Source organism: Apodemus sylvaticus, chromosome 21 (assembly GCF_947179515.1).
Source record: "Apodemus sylvaticus chromosome 21, mApoSyl1.1, whole genome shotgun sequence".
In the NCBI taxonomy this organism is placed as follows: Eukaryota; Metazoa; Chordata; class Mammalia; order Rodentia; family Muridae; genus Apodemus; species Apodemus sylvaticus.
In genome coordinates, this window is record NC_067492.1 from 5,938,178 (window position 1) to 5,961,023 (window position 22,846).

Consider the following 22,846-nt stretch of genomic DNA (forward strand, 5'->3'; position numbering starts at 1 on the left):
GTGTTGCCCTCAGTGCATTGCTGCTCTCCTCTCTTGACTTGAGCCACAGAAGAGGCGTCTGTGGTTCCTCGGGTTCTCCAGAGTCTACGTGGCAGGCGCCGGGGAGGAATGGATGAAGAGAGTCTGAATGATTTAATCTGCCACCCAAGCCCAGTTCCCAAATTGGATTCAAATGTGAACTAAGAGCCCGCCCCTGCGGCTTGTCCACCTTGCCCTGCCTGTGAAAATTCCTTCCACATGCTGCTCTGATGAGACTGAGCAGGGCTTCCAGAAAGAAAAAGGCGGGGCTGTTATCCTATGCCTGCAGTCACTGGAGAAGCTGAGAGGAAGATTACATGTGTCAGAAGCTAGCCTGGGCTACATAGTGAATTCTATTTTAGCCAGAACTTTATACCAAGACCCTGTCTCAAAAAAAAAAAAAAAAAAAAAAAAAAAAAAAAAAGAGCTGGGCGATGGTGGCGCACGCCTGTAATCCCAGCACTCTGGGAGGCAGAGGCAGGCGGATTTCTGAGTTCGAGGCCAGCCTGGTCTACAAAGTGAGTTCCAGGACAGCCAGGGCTACACAGAGAAACCCTGTCTCGAAAAAACCAAATCCAAAAAAAAAGAGAGAGAGAGAGAAAGGAAAGAAAGAAAGAGAAAGGAAGGAAAGAAACAAAGAAAAACAACAAAGGGGCAGGACAGGGGCTGGCGCTGTATGCAGTTCAGAGTATTTCCGCAGACATTACAGTGTCCTCTTAAGTCTTCAGAAAGAGAAGGGGCCGCAGGTCATGCGTCCCTGCCTGCTTTGGGGATGAAGATTTCACAACCCATAAGTGGACACAGGCATCGCCATCCAGATGAGCAGGAGAGAAAGTTTGCTTCGTATTGGGGATCTGAGGCTCCTAGCAATGAGACATCCCTGTTTGCTTACCCAACCCAGCCCCCCCCCCACACACAGAGTCTTGAAGAATGGCCCGCTGGAAGGACAGCATGGAATCCTTGTGAGCGTTGTAACAGTGGCTTACTTGTAGTAAACCTTAACAAAGGTCCAACATGAGCACCAGTCTGCCCACTGTTAGTGAGCTTAGGTGAGCATGGAGGGGAAGGGGCGTCTCCAGAGGAAACCAAGCAGAAACACAGTAATTATTCAGCACATATCCACAACAAGCTAGGTGCGTCATTAATCTACTGGGGAATCCTGATTTAAATAAATTTTGTAACAACTCCTTTCAGCTGAGCGGTGGGCATGCCTTTAATCTCAGCACTGTGGAGGCAGAGACAGTTGGATCTCTGAGTTTGAGGCCAGCCTGGTCTACAGAGCAAGTTCCAGGACAGCCAAGGCTACACAGAAGAAACCCTATCTCTAAATAAATAAATAAAACAAAAAACAAAACCAAAAGAATCCAAAATACAGCAACCCCATTTAGCAAAATAAAATAAAATAAAATAAAATAAAATAAAACAAAACAACAACAACAACAACAACAACAACAAAAAACAAACAAACAAAAAAAAAAACAAAAAAAACCGGGCAAAAACAGGAAGATTCGTCCGGGGTAGTAGAAATAGGATTTTCTCTTGGCACAGATCAACAGAACAGCTTGATTTCCTGATACGGGATTACAGAGACGAACAGCTGGAGGCTCCCTAGGCTCCAGAAAGATCCACCCTGATCTGGGCTTTTCCTGCAGAATTAAAGTTACAGTATTCAGAAATGAGCCTTTTCTTAACACCTACAGCATTAAGAAAGTCCTCTTTATTTATGATATATAAGTATACTGTAGCTGTCTTCAGACACCAGATGAGGCATCAGATCACATGATAGATGGTTGTGAGCTGGGATTTGAACTCAGGACCTTTGGGAGAGCAGTCAGTGCTCTTAACCATTGAGCCATCTCTCCAACCCCCAGCATAAGAAAAGTCTTAGCATCAAGCAGTGCAGCTCAGACAAATGGCATCAGTGTCTTGCAGAATCCCAGAGCAAACACAGCTGCCCTAAACCAACCAGCCATCTAAGGTCTGGCCTCTCTTAAGCCATGCGGTTGTCTAAGTAAACTACGTCAGTCCACTGCCTCGGGATGCTGAAGGCTTGGGTAGTGGTGCAACAAAACTTTTAGAAGTAAATACTGAAATATTTGAAAGTGCAATGACCGACTCATTTGGAAATGCTTCGGAACAACTTAGTGTAGAGGAAAGCGCCTGAGCAGAGACCAAGTGTAGACGGGTTGGGGTGCGGTCATAGGTGGTCGTAAGATGCCAGTCTGTCCACCGTGTGTTTGAGAAGGCCCATAATGGACAGCAAAGATAAAACGCCACAGGCCTCAGAAGTTACTGGGTATGGGTAACCAGCTCGAAAATCTTGACAAGGGCCTGTCTCTATCATGTATTCAACTTTAAAATGAAAATCACCACTAAACAAAAATGACGGCTCTGGCTATTGACTGGGTTATAGTACAGTGAGCTAATTTGTTTTGTCCATGAATCTGAGACATGGTTATGACTTCGTGGGGCTTGTGAGGCAACCCACCCAGGCCCCCTCACCCAGGCCCCCTCACCCAGGCCCCCTCACCCAGGCCCCCTCACCCAGGCCCCCTCACCACTCTCTTACAGCAAGCCTAGAGCTGGGATCGCACAGTGTTAGCCGGGTAGCCTGGTCTTCTCTTCTTACCGCACAGAGACCTGGTTTTTAAGGGAGTCTTCCGTCGTGCCATGGTGGCACACGCCTTTAATCCCAGCACTCGGGAGGCAGAGGCAGGCAGATTTCTGAGGCCAGCCTGGTCTACAGAGTGAGTTCCAGGACAGCCAGGGCTATACAGAGAAACCCTGTCTCGAAAAAAACGAAACAAAACCAAAAAAAAAAGGGGGGGGCGGTCTTCCAAAGAATGCTCTTTTCAGAGACACCAGAAGAGGGTGTCAGATCTCATTACAGATGGTTGTGGCCACCATACAGTTGCTGGGAATTGAACTCAGGACCTCTGGAAGAGCAGTCTGTGCTCTTAACTGCTGAGCCATCTCTCCAGCCCTGGATTTCTTTTTCTAATGACCTAGCCTTGAAAGTCACATGGCCTCACACCTACTACACTCTACTGCTGGTCACAGGCTCCAACACAGTCCTGATGGTGTGGTTCTGAAAGAAATACTTCCAGCATTTTTGGCTTGTTTGTTGACACAGGGTCCGTGTAGCCAAGGTTGACCTCAAAGCCAGACCCCATCTTGAACTCCTGATTCTCCTGCCTCCACCTGTGAAGCGTTGGGATGACAGGTGTGCTGCACCATTTATTGGCTCCATGACATTCTAACTGCCAAGGTCATTCTGGAAAACACAGTGTGCTGCGATCCCAGGTACCTAAGAGGGCATCGAGTCTCATTGCGGATGGTTGTGAGCCACCATGTGGTTGCTGGGATTTGAACTCCAGAGCAGTCTGGAGCTCTTAACCACTGAGCCACCCATCCGCGCCCCCTCCCCCCAGCTAACCTTATACCCTAGTTTTGTCCCAGGGAGAAGAGGAATGACCAAGGAATGAGCTTGGCCTGGCCTGGTGGGGTCTCAGAGGGCTTTAACCAGCGGGTGGGTTTGTTCCCTTGTTTTGTAAACTAAAGAGAAGAAGAACATCTAACTTTCTGAAATCGGCCTTCAAGCTTAAAGGCCACAGGCTACCTTGTGTCCACTAGAGCTGGGCAGAAAGCCAGAGCTCTGACTCAGACCCTACTTGACTGAATGAAGCTTTTTGGCTACGGTCAGAGCTGTCCACTCTGCCCAAGGCAGTACCAACTCATTCCATCGGTTCGAACCCCCCTCAGCCTCTTCAGCTACTCATCCTTTCTGATAATTTGCCTTGTTTCATCTTTTTGGTAAAAGTGTAAAAGGATTGCAGATTGGGCCTTCTGACTTCTAGCCCTGGATGTGCAACCGGAGACACCTGGCACCTTCTTTAGATCACTGGAAGAAGCAAAGAGATACTGTGTGTCTTAGTTAGGGTTACTGTTTCTGTGATGAAACACCGCAACCAAAACAACTTGGAGAGGAATACTCAGTTTACATGTCCACAACACTGTTTATCATCAAAAGAAGTCAGAACCGGGAACCTGGAGGCATGAACTGATGCAGAGGCCACGGAGGAGCAAGCGCTACTTACTGGCTTTTTTTTTTTTTTTTTTGGATTTGGTTTTTTTTTTTTTCAAGACAGGGTTTCTCTGTGTAACCCTGGCTGTCCTGGAACTCACTCTGTAGACCAGGCTGGCCTCGAACTCAGAAATCTGCCTGCCTCTGCCTCCCAGCGTGCTGGGATTACAGGCGTGTGCCACCACCGCCCGGCTTTTTAACAATTTTTTTTTTTAATGGAGGCATTTTCTTAATTGGGGTTCCGCCTCTCAGATGACTTCAGCTGTGTTAAGTTGACATAAAACTATCTGGCACACCGAGCAATGCAAGCAGATCTGGTGCAGGACTGACATTTAGAGATGGGATTCCAATCGTGAGTTATCAATACATCCGAGGCCTCCTTTTACCAGGTCACCCCCACCCTGCCCAGACTCTGTATTCTCAATGTGGATTCTATAGCATTAATCAGGCCCACAATTCTAGGCTTATCAGTTGACGGTTCTGGTGCTGCTTTGGCCCGTCTTGTGGCACCTCGTCGCCTAACTCTTCTGCTAGGCTCCTCACGTAGTTGGCGCCCCACAAAAGCCCAGGTTGTGATGGATGGATGGACAGAAGCCAGTGCGCAGGAGCCCTGGACCAAGGAAGCAAGCTGAAGTCGGAGGTCCGCACCGGGCTAAGTCCCTGCAGAAGGGTGGGGGGTGGGGTGCTGTTGGCCGGGTCGGCAGGGGGCGCGCGAGGAGCAGGGCGGGGCTGCACCTGTGCTGCTGGCTGCTGGAGATGGGGAGGGGAGCGGCGCCAGAAGCAGCTGCGCGCCCCGCCCCGCGGGCTCCTCCCCGCCGCCGCGGCCCCTTAGCTGCTGCCCCGATGCGCTGTGCCCGAAGCCGGGACCTAGTAGTCACCAGAGCAGTTGGGGCACCCGGGCTGTCGCCGCCGCTCCTCACACCCCTCGCAGACCCCATTGGCCGCATGGAGTCTCCCGAAGGCGCTGGTCCGGGAGGTGAGTCCGACCCCGGTCCCCAGAACCGAGCAACAAGCCGCAGCCCCTCCCTCTGCCCACTGGCCCTCTGCTCACGGGGCCTGGAGACCCTGCTGATGCCTTCTGAGCCCGCCCGTCAGACTCAGAGCTAGGGGCGGAGGAGGGGGCCGGGCCAGATCCTTGGAAACGGGAGGGTACCCGGCTCTGCAAACACAGACTGCGTCTCTTTCCCTGCTTTGCGAGCTCCGGGCTCAGGAAGCCTTGCGGACTACCCTCCAAGGCGGTGACCAGGGGTTGCGTGCGTCCTGAGCCCCCTGCCAGCCGAGGCTGGGAGTGGGGGAGGGGGCGCAGGGACCGGAGTTAGGGGTCTGGAAAGGCGATTCGTAGGGGCGATGCTACCCGCTTGTTCACGCCTTGGCTTTGTTCGCCCCGGCGGCGATACCAGGAGGAATGACAAGAGGCAGAAGGGAGTCTGGGGCTCCGGGCTGAGCCGGGGTTTTGGTGAGGTCATGGCGCATGCACCCGAGCTCTTGGCGCTGCAGGGCAGCGGCGTCCAGGCTGCCCAGCTGCCATGTATTTATTTAGAAGGGAGGGTGTGAATGGGTGCTCTCTCCTTAGCCTCTCCCAGCAGCTGGAGGCCATTGAGATTAAGATCTTACCGCAGGTCTGCCCTCCTTGGAGTGTGCCCACCGGCAGGTGGCTGAGAATAGAGGGGAAACTCTTAAAATCACCCACCCCGCGCGCGTCTTAGCTTTCCAGGGATCCATCGCTGTGGGAACTTGGATGTAATCTGAACAATCCTTCACTTGCTTAGCATGCCCAGTACCTCTAGGATTTCCTGAAGATCCCATCCCAAGGAGCCAAGTGTGTGAGGATTTGGATAGCTTGCCATTCCGCTTGCAGCCCCGCCACAGGATGGCTTCTTCTCAAGTCCAAAGGGTTGCCCCCTGGGGGCTGTCCCCAAGCCGGCTCCTATGTCTACAGGCGGCGAGCAGTGTCCTGCGTGAAAACCCTTATCCTCCTAAGCGCGAGACCCTTTCCAGCCAGCGGCATCGGCTGTGCTTTGTTTTGTTTGCATGGGAGATCAATGTTCTTGCGATTGACAGTCCCCAGACCCTGCGTCTTCCCAACAGCAGCTCCGTGGGGATCAGAAGGTAGATGGTTTGGAGAGCAAGGCTTGCTTGTAGAGCTCAGGGTTATTCTTTGAGCTGTATGATGTTGGAAACTTGCCTGTGCCCCGACCTCCGCTATAGCATGGCTGTCAGTACAGGCAGCCCCTTGTATAGGGCAGAGGGTTTTCTTTCTTAAAGAACAAGCCCAGCCCACAAGCTTAAACAGAGGTGGAGTGAGCTGTTTCTGATGTATAAATTATGGTAGGGGTGGGGTGGGGGGCTCAGACACCCGATTCAGTGAGTAAATCCCAAGTCCCCACCATGTGCTGGTACTGTACCTGCTTGTCTGGAAGGAGACGTACCTTTAGCGTGTTTTCTTGTCTGCACCCTGAGCTAGTGAGCTGTGCTTGGTGGGACTTCAAAAAGGGTGACTCTAACAGTAACGTTGTTCTGGAGCATGTGAAACACACACACAAAAGCAGGGCTCAGGATGATGGAGTTTTGTGTCCCATTCTCCAGGCCCACGGGGAGGGGGGGCGGGGAGGGGGAGAGCAGGCTAGCTTATACAGACCTCACCAGCCTCCCTCTAGTACTCCACGTTAAATCCAGACCTGTTATTCATCAGTAGCCACTGAAGAAACTATCTCTCCAAACTAAAATCTTTATAAAGTATTATTAAGCCAGGGTCTATGTAGCCCTGGCTACCCCGGATCTTGCTATGTAGAGCAGGCTTACCTCCAGCTCCTGAGTTTGGGGTCTAAAGGTGTGTACCATCATGCCAAGCCTAATATACAGTTTTTGAACCTAAATAATTTCGGGGATGGGAGAGGTGTCATTATGTAGCCCTGGCCGGCCTGGAGTTCAGAGGTCTGCCTGCTTCCACGTCTTGAGTGTTGGGATTAAAGGCATGTCCCATCATTCCCCGGGGAATTTCTTTGAAGTGTGCAGATCATGGAGTTGAGGCAGGTATGTGAGTGTAAAGGCTGCCCTCCTGGACAAGCCCACCTGATGCCTTTGGGCACCAAGTCTCTTCCCTTTCCTCATCTCTAAGTGGGGAGGGAGGGTGCCCCCAGAGTTTAGAGAAACAAGAAGCTGTGGTCCACACGGAGAGCAGACGTGGGGTCTCAGCTTCCTTATAGACTCGGGGGAGATGCTGGGAAATGGGCTCAGGTGACCCCGCCCTCTGTGACCATACCTCCTCACTGGTGGCCATTCTGTTTACATATTCATGTCATTAATTGTCCGCTTGTTCAGTGGTGTGAAAAGTGGCCCGGCCTCGGGAGCACAGCAAGAAACATGAGATTGAGGCCTAGTTTCCAAGTCACAAATGTGCTAGATCTAGGGCAGCGGCAAGGCTCGTGTGACAAGGCAGGAAAGTCCTCATCTCCGTCCACAGGCTGGGGCAGCAGCATCGGCCGCAGCCCCGACAGAGGCTGTACGGGGGCTGAGGACCACTCTGGGGTCCTCCCCTGGCATCAGACACCACTTCCCTCACCGTGTCCAGGGTGACTCCAGAGCTGAGCTCATTCATCTCAGCGCGGCTGCCTGTTCTGCCTGCCCTGGCACCTTTGCTTAACTGGGATGGGCAGATTAACTGATCTGTTCCTTCTTCCCACAATAGCTTACAAGAGGACAAACTAACCTAGGTGACTCTTATTAGCACAGCCACTTCTTAACTGTGGGGCCCTGGGGTCACCCACTAATACACAGAGATGGGGTCATTCATTCATATACACAGAGGTGGGGTCATTCATTCATATACACAGAGGTGGGGTCATTCATTCATACACACAGAGGTGGGGTCATTCATTCATAGACACAGAGGTGGGGTCATTCATTCATAGACACAGAGGTGGGGTCATTCATTCATAGACACAGAGATGGGGTCATTCATTCATAGACACAGAGATGGGGTCATTCATTCATATACACAGAGGTGGGGTCATTCATTCATAGACACAGAGGTGGGGTCATTCATTCATAGACACAGAGATGGGGTCATTCATTCATACACACAGAGGTGGGGTCATTCATTCATTCACACACAGTGTGGGGGCAGGAGAAAGAAATGGACAGGCATCAGAAGCTTCCACTGTCTTGGCAGATTTTTTGTTTTGTTTTTGTTGTTGTTTTTGGGTTTTTTCAAGACAGGGTTTCTCTGTGTAGCCCTGGCTGTTCTGGAACTCACTCTGTAGACCAGGCTGGCCTCGAATTCAGAAATCTGCCTGCCTCTGCCTCCCAAGTGCTGGGATTAAAGGCGTGTGCCACCACTGCCTGGCATCTTGGCAGATTTTAACTTCTGGCTTCAAACCTCACGGTCTGCCCACCGCCACTTCCCAACTCCTGGGACTGTAAATGTAACCAGTGCACCAACCTCGAGGGTAACTGTTTACTTGTTTGTAGACAGTCTCACCAGGCCCTGCCTCCACCTCCCTAGTTTGGGATGACGGGCATGTACCACAAGAATGTTCTTGATGGTGACAATTCTGTTTTCATTCTCCTCCCCGACATATTGAGTTTAGGACAAAGCACCAGGATTTACAGAATAAAGACAGAACCAAGGCCGGAGTGGGATGGAAAAGAACCAAAACTGGATACACGAGGCTACTTTAAAAGCTGCAGATAACACTGGCCGGGTGTGTGTGATGCTCTTGGTTTGGTCCCCAGCACCCCACACAGAGGTACCACATCTCACTGACCCCCAAAGCCTTATGGACAAAATACGAAAAGATGTAATAAGGCCTCTCTTGTCTTGTCCCAGGGACTGGAGAGTATGTAACCCCAGGATCTCTGGGTAAGGGGTGGGGAAGATAGGGGTCCCCATCTCAGTATGAGAGACCCCAGAAAATGGAGGAAAGTGGGAACAGTACACCATGTCTTCTCTTCCACCTGGACTGTCCTCACGGCTCACGTGCTGAGCTGCTGGACGCTCAGTAGAAGCGGAGCTGAGAGAAGATCCTCTAGTCCTGCACGCAGCTCTTCTGTGGCCTGCTATCTAGCCCCCCTCTCCTGAGCTCCTGACCCATCTGAGATCCACACTCCCCACCATCGGTCCTCTGTATCCCACAAGGCTGGAATGTTTGTGGATGCTCCAGCCACGCATCTGCCAACACGTCTCATTAGGAGAGGCAGCCCAGGCTGACATGCAGCTGTCGGCGGCGTCCGGAGCCTGGGCTGTGGCCGCCTCAGCGCAAACCTTGCTCAGAGCAGCTGCTGTTCTTAGTGTGTTCCGTGTTCATCACCCAGGGCTGCCAAAAATAATTCACGGGACACTTGTGCATCCCAGCACAGATCCACAGGTCACACAGGGCTGTCATCTACCTGGGTTCACACTGAGTGGCTGCAGGTAGGGCTCAGACACACCCTTGAAGGGCCTAGAAACCCGAGAGGGGAGTTGGAGAGTATGGGAAGAACTCACTGGAAAAAGGGCTGGGAGGCAGGAATGTGGTACACTCTCCTCTGGGAAGACAGTAACTCAGGGGACGGGCACTGCGGGTGCACATGACTAGCTGTTGGGATCTCTGGAGGGGTGTGGGGAAGGGGGAGGAGGGGGAGGATGATGGGAACCTGCTAAGAGCGCTAAACTACCCCATGGGAGAAGCTGCCTGGATCCTATATGGGGCGCCCAGCACCCCACTGGGTGATGGCTCCAGGCACTGGAAAGAAAGCCTAGTGCTAGCGTGGGACAGTCTTCACCCCTGCAGATCCCTGAGGGGCTCCGCTCCAACAGAAAGCTGTTAAATAAGAGAGACAAGCAATTCACATTTTGAAAAGAACTTTCAAGCTGGGAGGTGGTGGCGCACGCCTTTAATCCCAGCACTTGGGAGGTAGAGGCAGGTGGATTTCTGAGTTCAGGCCAGCCTGGTCTACAGAGTGAGTTCCAGGACAGCCAGGGGGGGCTACACCGAGAAACCCTGTCTTGAAAAAAACCAAAAAAACCAAACAACAACAAAAAAAAAAAAAAAAAAAAACCTTCAGCAAACCTCAGTGCGGGCTGGTGGTGAGGGGTGGTGGGTGGTGGGTGGTGGGTGGTGGTGAGGGGGAGTGGGGGGTGGGGGTGGTGAGGGGTGGTGGGCGGCGAGGCTGCAGCTTCCTGCTTCACTTCCTTTCCATTTTAACTCAAACGCTACAAGGGGGCGGGGGTTATAAGTCAGTCAGTGCCCAGAAGAAAGGCGGGAAGCCACGAGTGACTAACAAACACCGAGTAACCAGACAAGCTGCAGTGTGGCGACAGCGAGCCCGACGTTGGCACCTGATGTAGAGTTTCCAGACCAAGAGCACCCTGGGCTGCAGTGCTGAGTGGTCTGTGTGTCCATCCCTCTATCCACTGGCAGACACCTTTGCCCAGTCACCCAGGGAGGACAGCCTAAAACGAAGCAGCGGCATCTCTGTTTCCTTAGGGCCTTGGCCAGGACCTCATCTTCCTCCCCACGTGCGGCACGGCCCCACCCTGGAGGGATGTGGGGTCCCATGAGCATGGAGGTGACACTCTGTCTTGGTTACAGAGATCGTTAAGGAAGTCAAGGTACCACAGGCTGCCCTGAGTGTCCCAGCTCCTGAGACGGGGGACACTTGCCATACACCTGTGGCAGAGGAGGAGGAGGTTGGCATCCCAATACCGGCACCGGGGTTCCTGCAGGTCACGGAGAGGAGGCGTGAGTATCGCTGACCATCCTTCCCGCAGCCTGGGTGTGAAAAGCAGCAACACTGCTCAGCGGGGGGGCTAACCGTGCATGTAGTTGTCCGTGTGCAGAGCAGGGGAGCTGAGGACATCCTCCAGTCTAGAGTGTGCAGCCCTCGGGGCTCAGGGTTTGCCTGGGTAAACTGATTGCTCTGAAAGCTGAAGAACCTCAGTTCGAATCCCCAGATCTCCTGTAAGAAAAACCTGGCATGGCCGTGCATGCTTATACGCTCTGCACTGAGGAGGCTCCTGGCCAGCCAGTCTAGACAAACTGGTTAAATACATGAGTCCCCATCTCAAAACGTACAGCAGAGAAGTGACTTGGGACACCTGTCGGCCACCCGCTGGCCTGCATGCATGCACGTATGTATGAAAGCATACATTTGTACCCAAGTGCCAGGTCACCCGTGGGTCTGTGGAAAGAGGCCCCCAAGGCTCTTGGTAGCTTCAAGTGGGACTGAGAGGCGCCTGTGTCTCCTGTGACCCCTAGAGCCTCTGAGCAGTGTCTCCTCTCTGGAGGTCCACTTCGATCTCCTGGACCTCACTGAGCTGACCGACATGTCTGACCAGGAGCTGGCTGAGGTCTTTGCGGACTCCGACGACGAAAACCTTGCCACTGAGTGCCCGGCAGGTGAGGCTGCATGCTGGCTTGAGGGAAAGAAGGCATAAAGGAGGAGCTCTGAGGAAGTCTGGGGTTCCTGGGCCCCCAGATCCCGATGTAGACATGTTTTTTACCCAGCTGTATATAGTACTTGTTTCTCCTTGCTTCTGTTTCGCATCGCTCTTTCCTGCTTAGGCAGGTCCCCTCCCCTTGACTCCTCCAAATGAACCAGGGAAGCCAATAATTGTTCCTTGAAAATTTAACTTACTAAGTGTGGATTTTAAGTTAGGCTAAGCACAAGGTGGGGGGGGGGGCATTCGCTAACCTGAGCCCTCATCACTTGAGTGGCTTCCCCTCAGGAAAGGAAGAGGTGCTATCACCTGGAGAGAGGTTTGTAGGTAAGACCCCAGCCTCACTGCCCTTCTGTCCTCTCCTGGGCCCCATGCAGCGGGGTATGTTGTAATCCCTGTGGCCAGAACATGAGGTTTGCCACAAATCCTTACTGGGGGCAAATCCTTCAGTCCTTCTATTTTGTTTTTTTGAAATAGGGTTTCTATGTAGCCCTGGCTGTCCTTGAATTCACTCTGTAGATCAGGCTGGCCTCAAACTCAAGAGCCCTACCTGCTTTTGCCTCCTGGGTGCTGGGAATAAAGGCTTACACTAACATTCCTGGCTCGGTTTTGTTTTTTGATTTTTTTTTAAAGACATGGTCTCAGCCAGGTAGTAGTGGCACATGCCTTTAATCCCAGCATTTGGGAAGCAAAAGCAGGCAGATCACCAAGTTTAAGGCCAGCCTGGTCTACAGAGTGAGCTCTAGGACAATCAAAACTACAAAGAAACTCTGTCTCAAACAAGGACATGGCATCATTGAGTGTTGGTTATACACATCTTTGATCCCAGCACTTGGGAGGCAAAGGTAAAATTCTGAGTTCGAGGCCAGCCTGGACTATAGAGTGAGTTTCAGGATAGCAAAGGCTATGCAGTGAAATTCTGTCTTTGAAAAACCTTTAGCTGGGCAGTGGTGGCGCACGTCTGTAATCCCAGCACTTGGGAGGTAGAGGCAGGCAGATTTCTGAGTTCGAGGCTAGACTGGTCTACAAAGTGAGTTCCAGGACAGTCAGGGCTACACAGAGAAACCATGTCTTGGGGGGGAGGGCAAGAACCTTAAAAAAAAAAAAAGAATCTCATTATGTAGCCCCTGGCCGACTTCTCTTTGTAGACCGGAGTGGCCTCAAACTCAGAGATCCAACTGCAGCTACTTCCTAAGTGCTGGGATTGAAGTCACGACACCTGGCATTCCAACACTTTTAAAAGCCATAAATGTGACTGACTCTCAGATATGTGCTATGGGGTTGGAAAGGCAAAGGAGCTAAGCCCCGCCCCCACCAGCCACAGCTTCCCCTACCCCCACATCAAGACAGGCACACATGACCTGGATTAAGGCCTGTACTGTGTGCCAAGGGCCAATGAAAGTAAGTCACCGCTCTTTTCTCTTCTGAGACAGGTCTCACCATGTAGTCGGGCTGGCCTGGAACTTGCTTTGCGGACCAGGTTGGTTTTAAATTCAGATCTGCCTGCCTCTGCCTCTGCCTCCCAATTGCTAGGAATCCAACGTTCTCTTATTAAAGGTGCCACCAGCCCCCGTGAGGGCTCTGTCAGCTCACATGCTTCTGCAGGTTGGTGGTATGGCCTACATATACCTAGGAAGCTGTGTGCTTTGAGATAGGACGGCAGCATGGAGGGGGACCCTGGCTCCAACTCATGGGTTCCCGTCCCAGCTCTCCTGCAGAATGGAGTCTAGCCTTATCTTGTGGATAGGTCAGCTCTTACCCTGCTTAGCTCTGCCTTTCCTTCAAGCCTGCACGTGTGCGCTGAGCCAGGAAATGACCCGTGACATCTGTGGCTAGGCAGGCAGTGGGCAGCTTGACTCCAGCCCAACTGTTATCCCAGCTCCATACAGCCTGCACCCTGGACAGGAGCTGAGGTTTCATGATGGGACAGACACTGTCAGGCTTACGTGGCCGCAAGATGTACAAAGCTACTTAGGAAGTCGGGGATTGGGCAGCGGCAGTCGACATGCGGGATGAGGCGGACAGTCTCCGGACTGAAGTCAGGTATAGTGGTGCATGGCATTAATCCCAGAATTTGGAAAGCATTTGCGATTTCTGATTTTGAGGCCAGCCTGGTCTTTGTGGTAAGTTCCAGGCCAGCCAAAGCAGTATAGGAAAACTCTGCCTCAAAAAACAATGAGAGGGGAAAAAAGCCCAGTGACTCCGGGGGACATCAGAAAAGTCCCTTCCCATCCTATAAACTCTGCAGTGCAGTGGCAGACACTAAGAGGCCTATGTGCACACAGAAAGCACATAGCTGAGACTGGCAGAGCCACAGTGGGGGAGGCTCAGCCCCCCATCTTACTGAATCCTAGACTGTACCCTCTGTGTTTCCACCAGGTCTGCACCCACTATCTCGGGCCAGCTGCCTACGCTCGCCGTCCTGGACAAAAACCAGGGCGGAACAGAACCGTGAGAAACAGCCCCCCGGTGACCCAGAGCGGCAAGGGACAATTGTGGACACATTCCTCACTGTGGAGGAGCCCAAGGAAGATTAGCTCATCTCCTTCTGTTCCAGAGTTGCTGAAGGGCTGGGCCGGACCACCATGGTGGCACCGTGGCACAGCACTGGCACAAGGGGCACTCTGCCAACTCTAAGACTGCAGCCATCACCCCTGACAATGTGTCAAAGTCCGGGTGCCAGGCTTGGGCCTCTGGGTGCTCTGGCACAAGTCTGGCCCAGTGGCCTTCGGTCCAGCTGGTTCCTGGACCCTGAATCAGGGACGACAATGAATGGAGTCTCTGCCTTGGGATGAGAGAAAGAACGGACAGCAGTGACCTGGGTCTTGTCAAAACTTGTCTCTGGAACAAGACCTTCTGTCTCTTGTGAGATTCCTAATAGGTTCAAAGTAAGGGACCTGAGTCCATGGGGGCTGCCCAGGAACCCGCAGGTTCCTCTCCAATGTCAGTGAGCTCAAAAACTCAAAGCAGATTCGGTGGTAGGTCAAGGGCTGGCTCTGCTGCCCAGCCAAGTGGCAGTGGTGGGTGTTACTTTCCTAAGATTTCTACCTTGACTTAAGAAATTACACCTCTCCTCTGCCCTAGGCAGGCATTACTGTCTCCAGGCTCTGCCCCAGGCCCGCTCTGCCTGTTCCGTGGGTGTGACAGACATTCAAGAGCTGAGAAGCTGCCCCACGTCTCCCTTAGTTCAGAACGTCCAACCTCAGTGACGACTCCCAGAGTGCTCGGAGGGACGGAGTGCCATCTCCCCAGTCCTGTGTCTGTCAGAGGGGGCCTTCCACATCCCTAGCCTAGCCTGACTACCCACACATCCTGTCTCAGATGTTCAGTTGGGAGGCTCCAACACTGTAGACCTGTCTCAGCAGCAGCTCGGGGTGGCAGGGACGACCTGGCCACCCACTGTGCTGTGAGATGCTGGGGACTCAGGTTAGACTCTCAACACTCCTTTCATGTGCACAAGGACAAAACACACTGGCTGCTCTGACCACGAATCAAAGACTGGTTTTGAAATAAAGGTTTACTTGCTTTTTGTCCCCAGGCTGACCTGCCCGCTGCCCACCATCTTCTGAGGAAGACAAAGCTTTTGATTTTCTTTTGCAGCAGACGCTGCCAGGGAGAAGATGCCCTGGGCTTCCGCTGGGAGCATGAGCAGCATCCAGAAGGCGGTGGCTCTGAAGAGCCGCCCGGGCTCTGCACCGCTGACCCCCAAATGTGGGTTATTTCTGAAATGAAAACCAAGCCTGGTTTCCAAAGGACACGGTTGCTGCCGCTGTTTCATGTGCAGGTAGCCGTGCAGCCGCGGCTGCACTCCCACCTGCCGGGGCCTCACCCACGCCAGCCAACCTTCCTGCTGTGGCTTCCATGGGCACTGTTACAGAGTGGGATTGAGGTATCACTGTCATCTTTGGACTTCTGATCCCTCCGAATGGAATCAAAGTGGCCCTGGGGCTCTGCTGTGCTGTTCCAGGCTGTGCTTATTTGAGTTGCAGTTTGGGGACAAGTGTCCTGGATTTCTAGCCCCTAAGATAATAGGCCAAAAGGAATCACTAAGAAGTAAAATCCTGGGAGCTCCTCCAGTCAACAGAGGGGGTCTGAGCCGAAGGAGCACTCTGCCCAGACCTTCCCTCCTAACCAGTGAAATGAGATGAACATGGAAGCCAGCCAGGCCTGACTATCCTTCTGGAGGCCCAGGACAGCCAGGTCTACCGTGTGCATTTTATGGGACTGGTGTGGTTTCTGGCAAAGTCTAAGCACCCCTATCTCTTTTCTAGGAGGGAGGTGGCAGGAACCCTGGCCACCTGAGTTGATCTCACTGAGCAGGGAACAGAGCTCTCGTCTCCCGTACACCTAGCACTCAGGTTGTCACGGACGGCGGGCGGAGCAGCACCAGCACGGGGTTCCCTGACCGGCTGTCTAGAGATGCTGTGAAGCGCCCCGTGAGCCGTATAAAATGGGGGGGGGGAGAGACAGAGAGAGAGACAGAGATAGAAAGGAGAGAGAGACAGAGAGATTGATTCCATTGGTAAGGCAGCACCAGAGTAAAAAGGAGGATGCCACAGCTCTTTAACCAGCAACTTGTGAGAGACAAGAGTGAGAGTTGTTGGAGGGAGAGAAGGCGCACCTGGATCAGAGGTGAGGTATGGATAGCAAACCTCACTGAGTCAATGGGATGAAGGCCCAGCCCAAGTGTGCGCTCGGGAAGAATGCTGCCCTCAGGATCTGGGATGCACAGGAGCCCTGCCCCCAGGTCTGTTTAAAATGGTGGTGGTAGGGAGATGGCTGAGGCCTGACGGGCAGTGATTGGGGTTGATGGTAATTCGGTCTGCTAAAGGCATACACTGCGCCTGTCTTCCACCATCCCCACAGCCTCCAGATGCTCCAATGAGAGGTTCTGACACTTGATCTGCCTCAGAAAAAGCCCAGAGGAGACAAGGCTAACCCAGCCACCCACCCCACCCAACCCTTGGTCCGTCACATATATGTGCCATGGTAGCAACCTCAACCCTGTGTCAATCTGATCCTGGAGTTGCTACCACAGAGTCTACACTGTCACAGGTTTTCTGGGTAGGAGGGATCACCCCCACCTCATCAGAGGTAAGCTGTAAGGGACACACTTGGAATAGGGTATCTGACACCCTATTCTAGGTCCTATATGTACTGCATGCATGTGGTGCACACACATATGTACATACATACAAACATACAGGCAAAACTCCCATACACATAAAATTAGAAATAAAATTTTTTTAAAATTCAATAATGTACAATATACAAACAGTGGAAGTTGGAAGTCTCTGTCCCCTGATGACATCTCTGAGGCAAACATGACAACTTGGAGAATGTGCGCTACCATGCACACCCAGCAGAGGTACATTTTTTTTTACATCCAGCCAATGCACCCAGTTCACCCAATCTGGTCTTAGCCAGGCCCCAAAGAGAAAGACAAAAGGTTTGGGAGGCGGAGGGCAGCCCCACCCTCCTGGCCAGGCCCCCGGGAAGCTTATCACATCGGTGAAAAAGCCAGAGAGTCGGCAGAGGGCTCAATGCACAAGCACCAACATCAACTGTAGCTCCCTGTCGTTCACAGGATGCAGGCATAAAGGTAAGCCTGTAATCCCAGCACTGAGGATAGGTGCGCAGAGACAGGAGGATCCCTGGAGCTTGCTGGCCTGCAAATGTCGCCAGATTAAATAAGAGACTATCTAAAACCAAGGTAGACTGGCTGGCAGGAGGGTTCAGTGGGCACGGCACTGTCTGCCAAGCCTGATGGTCTCAAGAACCCACACAGTGGAGAGAACCCACTCCCAGAGCTTGTCCTCTGCCCTACGCATGTGCACCGTGTGCATATGTGTTTGTGGACATGCTTGTGCAGATATAAGCACAAATAAATGGAAAACAATAGCGATGGAAAACACACTATCATATGCACACAAACACTTTTAAAAAGTCAAGAGAGCAAACGGATTCCTCCCCAGGGCCAGGAGCAGCCCTGAGGCAGGCTAATGCCACTGCCGGTGCAGCCTGAGATCTGTACCCAAGGACTCCGAGCACTCAGCTCTCACAAGCAGGCCTCACCACGCCCCAGGGATCAACAGGAAAAAGCTGCCTCTTTCAGCCCGTGGAGGCTTGGAGTTCACAAAGCCCTTCCTTGACTCAAGAGCTGACCTACCACAGAAGGGCTGGTATATATGTGCCAGAGCCAGAGGGCTCAGCCAAAACAACCCTCTGTGGTTCAAAATAGGAAGGGGAGGGGGAGGGAGGCATGGATGCTGGAGAAAGAAAGGACTGTTGTGAGAGGGAATTAAATTTGACACACCATCAGTGAGGCAGACAAATCCGAAGGCTAGACGCCAGGTCTAACGAAATAGAATTTTGGATGCTGCCGCAGGCCGGACGGCCATACTCCGTCCTCCACTGCACATCTGTTCCTAAGGGCTGAGCAGCTTACACACCCAGCCGTCCTTTGCTAGCGGGCTTACATTTTCTTGAGTTCGTCACTAAACTTCATCTGTGCCTGGTCAAGGCTCACCCCATGAGCAATCACCTCAGAGGCAAGCTGTAAAGGACACAGAAACGGACTCGGTCGTGTTTACTGAAAACAGGATGTAGCTCCTCACGGCTCTACATCTGGGATCTCCCAAAAAGACATCACCCAGGGCTTCACAGAAGCAGAGTGGAGTTCCTCTCCTGTCTGAGCTGACTAAACTTTCGTCCAGGGCCTGTGGTCTCAGGCCACACCCTGGCTCCCTCAGCCATCTCCGTGGCTGGACGCTGGAGTCTCGCTTCTTTTCTGTGGATTTTGAATGGTCTTATCTGAAACGTCCGTTTGCAGTTGTTTTAATCAGTTTCTCAGTTACTTGACAGCTGCTCCGCAAAGGCTGAGCAAGTCCCCGTCAGCAAAGGTCACAGGCGGCCACTGCCAGCGCCACTGGCGGCCACAGGCTATGCAGGGCTCTCCTGCAGGCACCGCTCAGTGCCCCCTTCCTCCCGCCCCTGATTCCAGTCTTTCAGCCCCTCAGGAAGGGAAGTGTCCTCCTCTAGGCTGCCGGTGCCCTCTACAAATTCCTCATAGGTGGACTTCTCGGCAAAGGGCCGGGGGCCCAGGAGCTCTATCATGTCGGCTTTCTCCAGCACTTCTTTCTCCAGGAGACGCCTGCCAACCTGAAAAGCATGGCCGCCCATCAGGCTGCTGTGCCACGGACAGGGATGTACTTAGTGGTCCTGATGCAGCACAGAACCTAAGCTAAGTCAGCCCCCGGAGATCGGCATGGGCCACACCCCAACCTGGGCCACACATACCTTCTCCACCTGCTCCCGGCACTGTGTGAGCAGCTCCACGGTCCGGTTATAGGCAGACCTGACCAGGCACCGGACCTCTTCATCGATGAGCTGGGCAGTCGCCTCACTGTACGGCTTCTCCACCACGGCCTCGCCTTGTCTGGGGAGGTCAAAGGACACCTGGCCCAGCTTCTCACTCATTCCAAACTGCACGATCTGAGGAACGGGAGGAGCCCAGGGTAAGCGTGTGCAGGGAGCACACGGGCCACGCCGCAGGAGACCACTCCTTACCTGGGCATAGGCACTCTGGGTGACCTTCCTCAGGTCGTCCTGAGCCCCTGTGGTGATCTGACCAAAGAACAGCTGCTCAGCCACCCGACCCCCAAGCATCATACACATGCGGTCGAAGAGCTGCTCCCGCGTGTAGAGGTACTGCTCACGGGGGAGGTACTGGGCATAGCCAAGCCCCTTGCCCCGGGGGATGATGGACACCTGAAAAAGACGACCGTGGAGCTGGAGGAACGGGTCAGGGGTCAAGAGCATGTACTGCTCTTGGGAATAAGCCCAAGTCGAGTTCCCAGAACTCACACTGGGTGGCTTACAACCATCTGTAACTCCAGTCCCAAATCAGAGGCCCCCTTCCAGACTCTGTGAGCAAAGCTACACCCAGACACACCCACACACCCAGACACACCCACACACCCAGACACCCACACACACCCCCACACACTGAATAAAGAGCAGGAGAGACAGCTCAACAGGTAAGAGGAGCACTGGCTGTGACTGCAACAAAAGGACCTGAGCTCAGTTCCCACCACCCACATAGCGGCTCTCAAGCACCTGCAACTCTGTGTCCTGAGGTTTAGGGCATCTGACCCTCTTGTGCTGTGGGCAAACATGCAGGCAAAACACTCATACGCATACAAAAATCTTTAAAAAAAAACATAAACTAAAATTAATCTTAAAAAGATTCAAAGCCTAGACTTTGTCAGCTGCAAACACTGCTCCACTAGGCCTGGAAGTGGCCGTGGCCCTTATGACTGAGGATGGCAAACTAAGAGGCCTGGGCTTGAGCCCACTGTAGATCAATGGGATCGTCTGAGGAATACGCCCACCCAGACGGACCCACAGCCTGACTGTATAGCGGGCTCTTCGGGATTTGAATGCACAATTACTTGCACAAGAGTCAGATCCAAAGCTTAATGCTTAAGCTAAGGCCCACCCAGAGCCAGTACCTCCTGCTCTGCCTCCCTACCCCAAAAGGAATCTGACAAATTACAGATCCACATATTTTGTGAAAACTAAGGGAGGCTGTAATGGTAAAGGCTCTGATCACTAAGCCATAAGACCAGCCTAATGCCCAGGACCCATACAGTAGGAGAAAAATGGCTCCCACCTCTGACCATCATATGTGTGTATTCACAGGCAGGCAGGCAGACAGGCAGGCACAGAAGTGTGTGTGCGTGCACACACACACACATACACACACACGCGCACACAGAGAGTAGAAAAGCTGTAGAACCGTATCTGTGAGTGTGCTGTACGCATGTGGGCTGACACCTAGAAAGCTGGAAACAGTACTTGGGCCTCGAGGCTGCCAAGGCCATCAGCTGATAAACACAGCCTGAGCAACTGACCTTCAGCAGAGGGTCTGCATGCTCCAAGAACCAGCCCACCACTGCATGCCCAGCCTCGTGGTAGGCTACAGTTGTCTTTTCACTGGGTTGTAGGACCTGGGTCTTCTTCTCAAGGCCTACAAACCACATTCCAAGGAGTGAGAAACAAGGGCAGGATGTCCTCTCCCAAACCCCCACAGGTACCCTCAGTCTGGAACGACCGCCGGATCCCAGTCCCAGGCCCGCTCAGGGGCCGCTGCCCCTGTACCGGACAGCCTTCCCTCAGCGCCAGCCAGCTGCATTCTGCTCTCTACTCTGCAGTGAGAGCCATGTCCCAGGCCTGGGGGGGCTCCATTCACTCACTGCACCCAAATCCCACTTAACATTTCAGGGCTGGAAGGATGGCTGAGCAGGTTAGGAGCACTGGCTGCTCTTCAGGAAGTCTAGGGTTTGATTCCCAGCACCCACATGGCACCTCACAACCATGTGTAACTCCAGTTCCAAAAGGATCCCCCACCCTCTATGGGTGTGGTTCTATGGGTACTGCACACACATTATACACAGGCACACACATAGCTCCCCCCAAAATATTCACACACAGACAGAATTAAAAATTAAAGACAAAATGTTTAAAGCAAGCCACTCTCAGCCAATCAACTCATAAGTTCAAATCCCAGGATCACTTTTTGTTTTGTGTCAAGCAGCAGCACCCAAGCGACACAAAGAGGATGCTCTCAAGGTCCAGTCAGCAGACTTACAACAGGTGCTGGACAAGGGGCAGAGCAGTGACGAACTGTGCAGACCGCCACTGCGAGGACGGATTAATTAGCTCACCGAGCTGCGGGAGCAGCCCTCAAGAGTGCACGTCCTCCAAACTATTACTCTTCAGAACAAACTGAAACCGCAGTGAGGTCTGCCAACCGGGCCAAACCTCAGCCTCTGACTCAGATGGATCTGTACTACCCTCTGCCTGACCCCGCCCCAGGACCTGCACCAGACCAGCCACAGCAGCACTTGGCAGCTCTCAGTCTCAGAGCCCTCAGAGAGCCTTAGTCCACCCAACTCCAGTCCCTGCCTGGCTAGCACAGCTATGGAGCTGCTTAGGGCTGCTGTCGGAACTCCCGGGCAGCTGAAGAAAACACACTGCCATCCACTCCTTTAACTGCTGTCCCGAGGGCTCAAACACTAGGTGTCCTGGGATAGCCCCTGCTTAACACAGGCTTTCCCTTGGAACCATCACTCATCCAAACTCTGCCCTCCTGCCCTCCAAGCAGACTGTCCCTGGTCCCTGCCCTCCCGTCCCAGCTCTGACCTCCCAGGGCCTGCACACACTTCAGAGGGGACAGGGAGCCATGGGAGAGCTGTTGTTTTCTGTATTCTGGAGTGAGGCTGGGCTATCCAAAGTCGTATGTCCCTTCCCAGGGGACACGGGCTCACCTCCAATGACCCTCTCGATGGCTTGCTCAAAGTGCCGCTCCTGGACAGAAGGGCTGAGGTGGCGGGCAGCAATCAGCGCTGCTTCATTGCACACGTTGGAAATATCGGCACCTGAGTCAGGAGAAGGAGGTCAGGTGCGTCAGCGTTGCCGGCGGCCCGCAGAGACCAACTTCAGTAAAGGGAAATCTCAAGCAGAACCCAGGTTAAAGCGCAGGAGAAGGCGGAGATAGATAGAGACTGCGTCACCGGGCACTGTTAATGTCACCAACGTTTCTGATTGTATTCAGAAATAATTTGTGTATCATAAAGGCATATGCTACATTACTTTTTAGTAAACTTACCAATGTGATGAATAGTATTAGCAACATGAAGGAATGGCCTGGGAGACACCCAGGACAGATGGAGCAGGTGCAGTGGGAGCGCCAGTGTCTGTGAGAGAAGCAGCCCACAGACGCTCCGCCTACTCTCACAGACGCTCCGCCTACTCCCACAGACACTGGCGCTCCCACCGCACCTGCTCCTTCTACCTAGACAGTTCCACAAACCCTGGGCAGCAAGGAAACAGCAACTCTCCAAAGACTCCACCAATTCCCTATCCCCATTTTCTTAGGTTTCCCAGAAACACAACGCCCCACAGTCTGCAGAAGATCATGATGACCCTATTCCTGCTTCACTGTCACCTCTTGGATTTTGGGGGGGTGGGTGTTGATTTTTTTTTGAGACAGGGTTTCTCTGTATAGCCCTGGCTGTCCTGGAACTCACTCTGTAGACCAGGCTGGCCTCGAACTCAGAAATCTACCTGCCGCTGCCTCCCAAGTGCTGGGATTACAGGCGTGCGCCACCATGCCTGGCTCATTTTTTTTTTTTTTTTTAAATAAAACACAGCAACAGTGCCTCTGTCGCAGAGTGTGAGTCCTTCAGCTTTTACAAGACTGATCTGGTCATAGGAGGCCTTGCAGCTAGCTCTGCTTTTAAATGTCTGGCTTTCAGACA

The 22,846-nt window shown here is 52.9% G+C and overlaps 2 protein-coding genes across 3 annotated transcripts in view; one reads left to right on the plus strand and one right to left on the minus strand.

Moving 5' to 3' along the window:
* Positions 1 to 4,858: 4,858 nt before the first annotated feature.
* Dbndd1 (dysbindin domain containing 1) lies at positions 4,859 to 14,253 on the plus strand. 2 transcript variants are annotated; one of them, XM_052167065.1, is made up of 4 exons: positions 4,859 to 5,078; positions 10,675 to 10,824; positions 11,341 to 11,481; positions 13,902 to 14,253. In XM_052167065.1, the coding sequence occupies exons 1-4, from the start codon at positions 4,859 to 4,861 to the stop codon at positions 14,057 to 14,059; spliced, it is 669 nt and encodes a 222-aa protein (XP_052023025.1). In that variant the 3' UTR covers positions 14,060 to 14,253. The 2 variants fall into 2 exon arrangements, with proteins under 2 accessions (XP_052023025.1, XP_052023026.1); XM_052167066.1 differs by lacking the exon at positions 11,341 to 11,481 and having other exon boundaries at positions 5,048 to 5,078.
* A 2,498-nt stretch (positions 14,254 to 16,751) lies between these two features.
* The window catches only part of LOC127671685 (AFG3-like protein 1), a 30,589-nt gene continuing 24,494 nt past the window's right edge, over positions 16,752 to 22,846 (minus strand). The window contains exons 13-17 of the mRNA XM_052166568.1: positions 21,854 to 21,964; positions 20,438 to 20,553; positions 19,092 to 19,292; positions 18,822 to 19,016; positions 16,752 to 18,683 (exon numbers count right to left, since the gene is read on the minus strand). Coding sequence (XP_052022528.1) covers positions 18,465 to 18,683; positions 18,822 to 19,016; positions 19,092 to 19,292; positions 20,438 to 20,553; positions 21,854 to 21,964 — 842 coding nt within the window. The 3' untranslated portion in view covers positions 16,752 to 18,464. The remainder of the gene's footprint in view (positions 18,684 to 18,821; positions 19,017 to 19,091; positions 19,293 to 20,437; positions 20,554 to 21,853; positions 21,965 to 22,846) is intronic.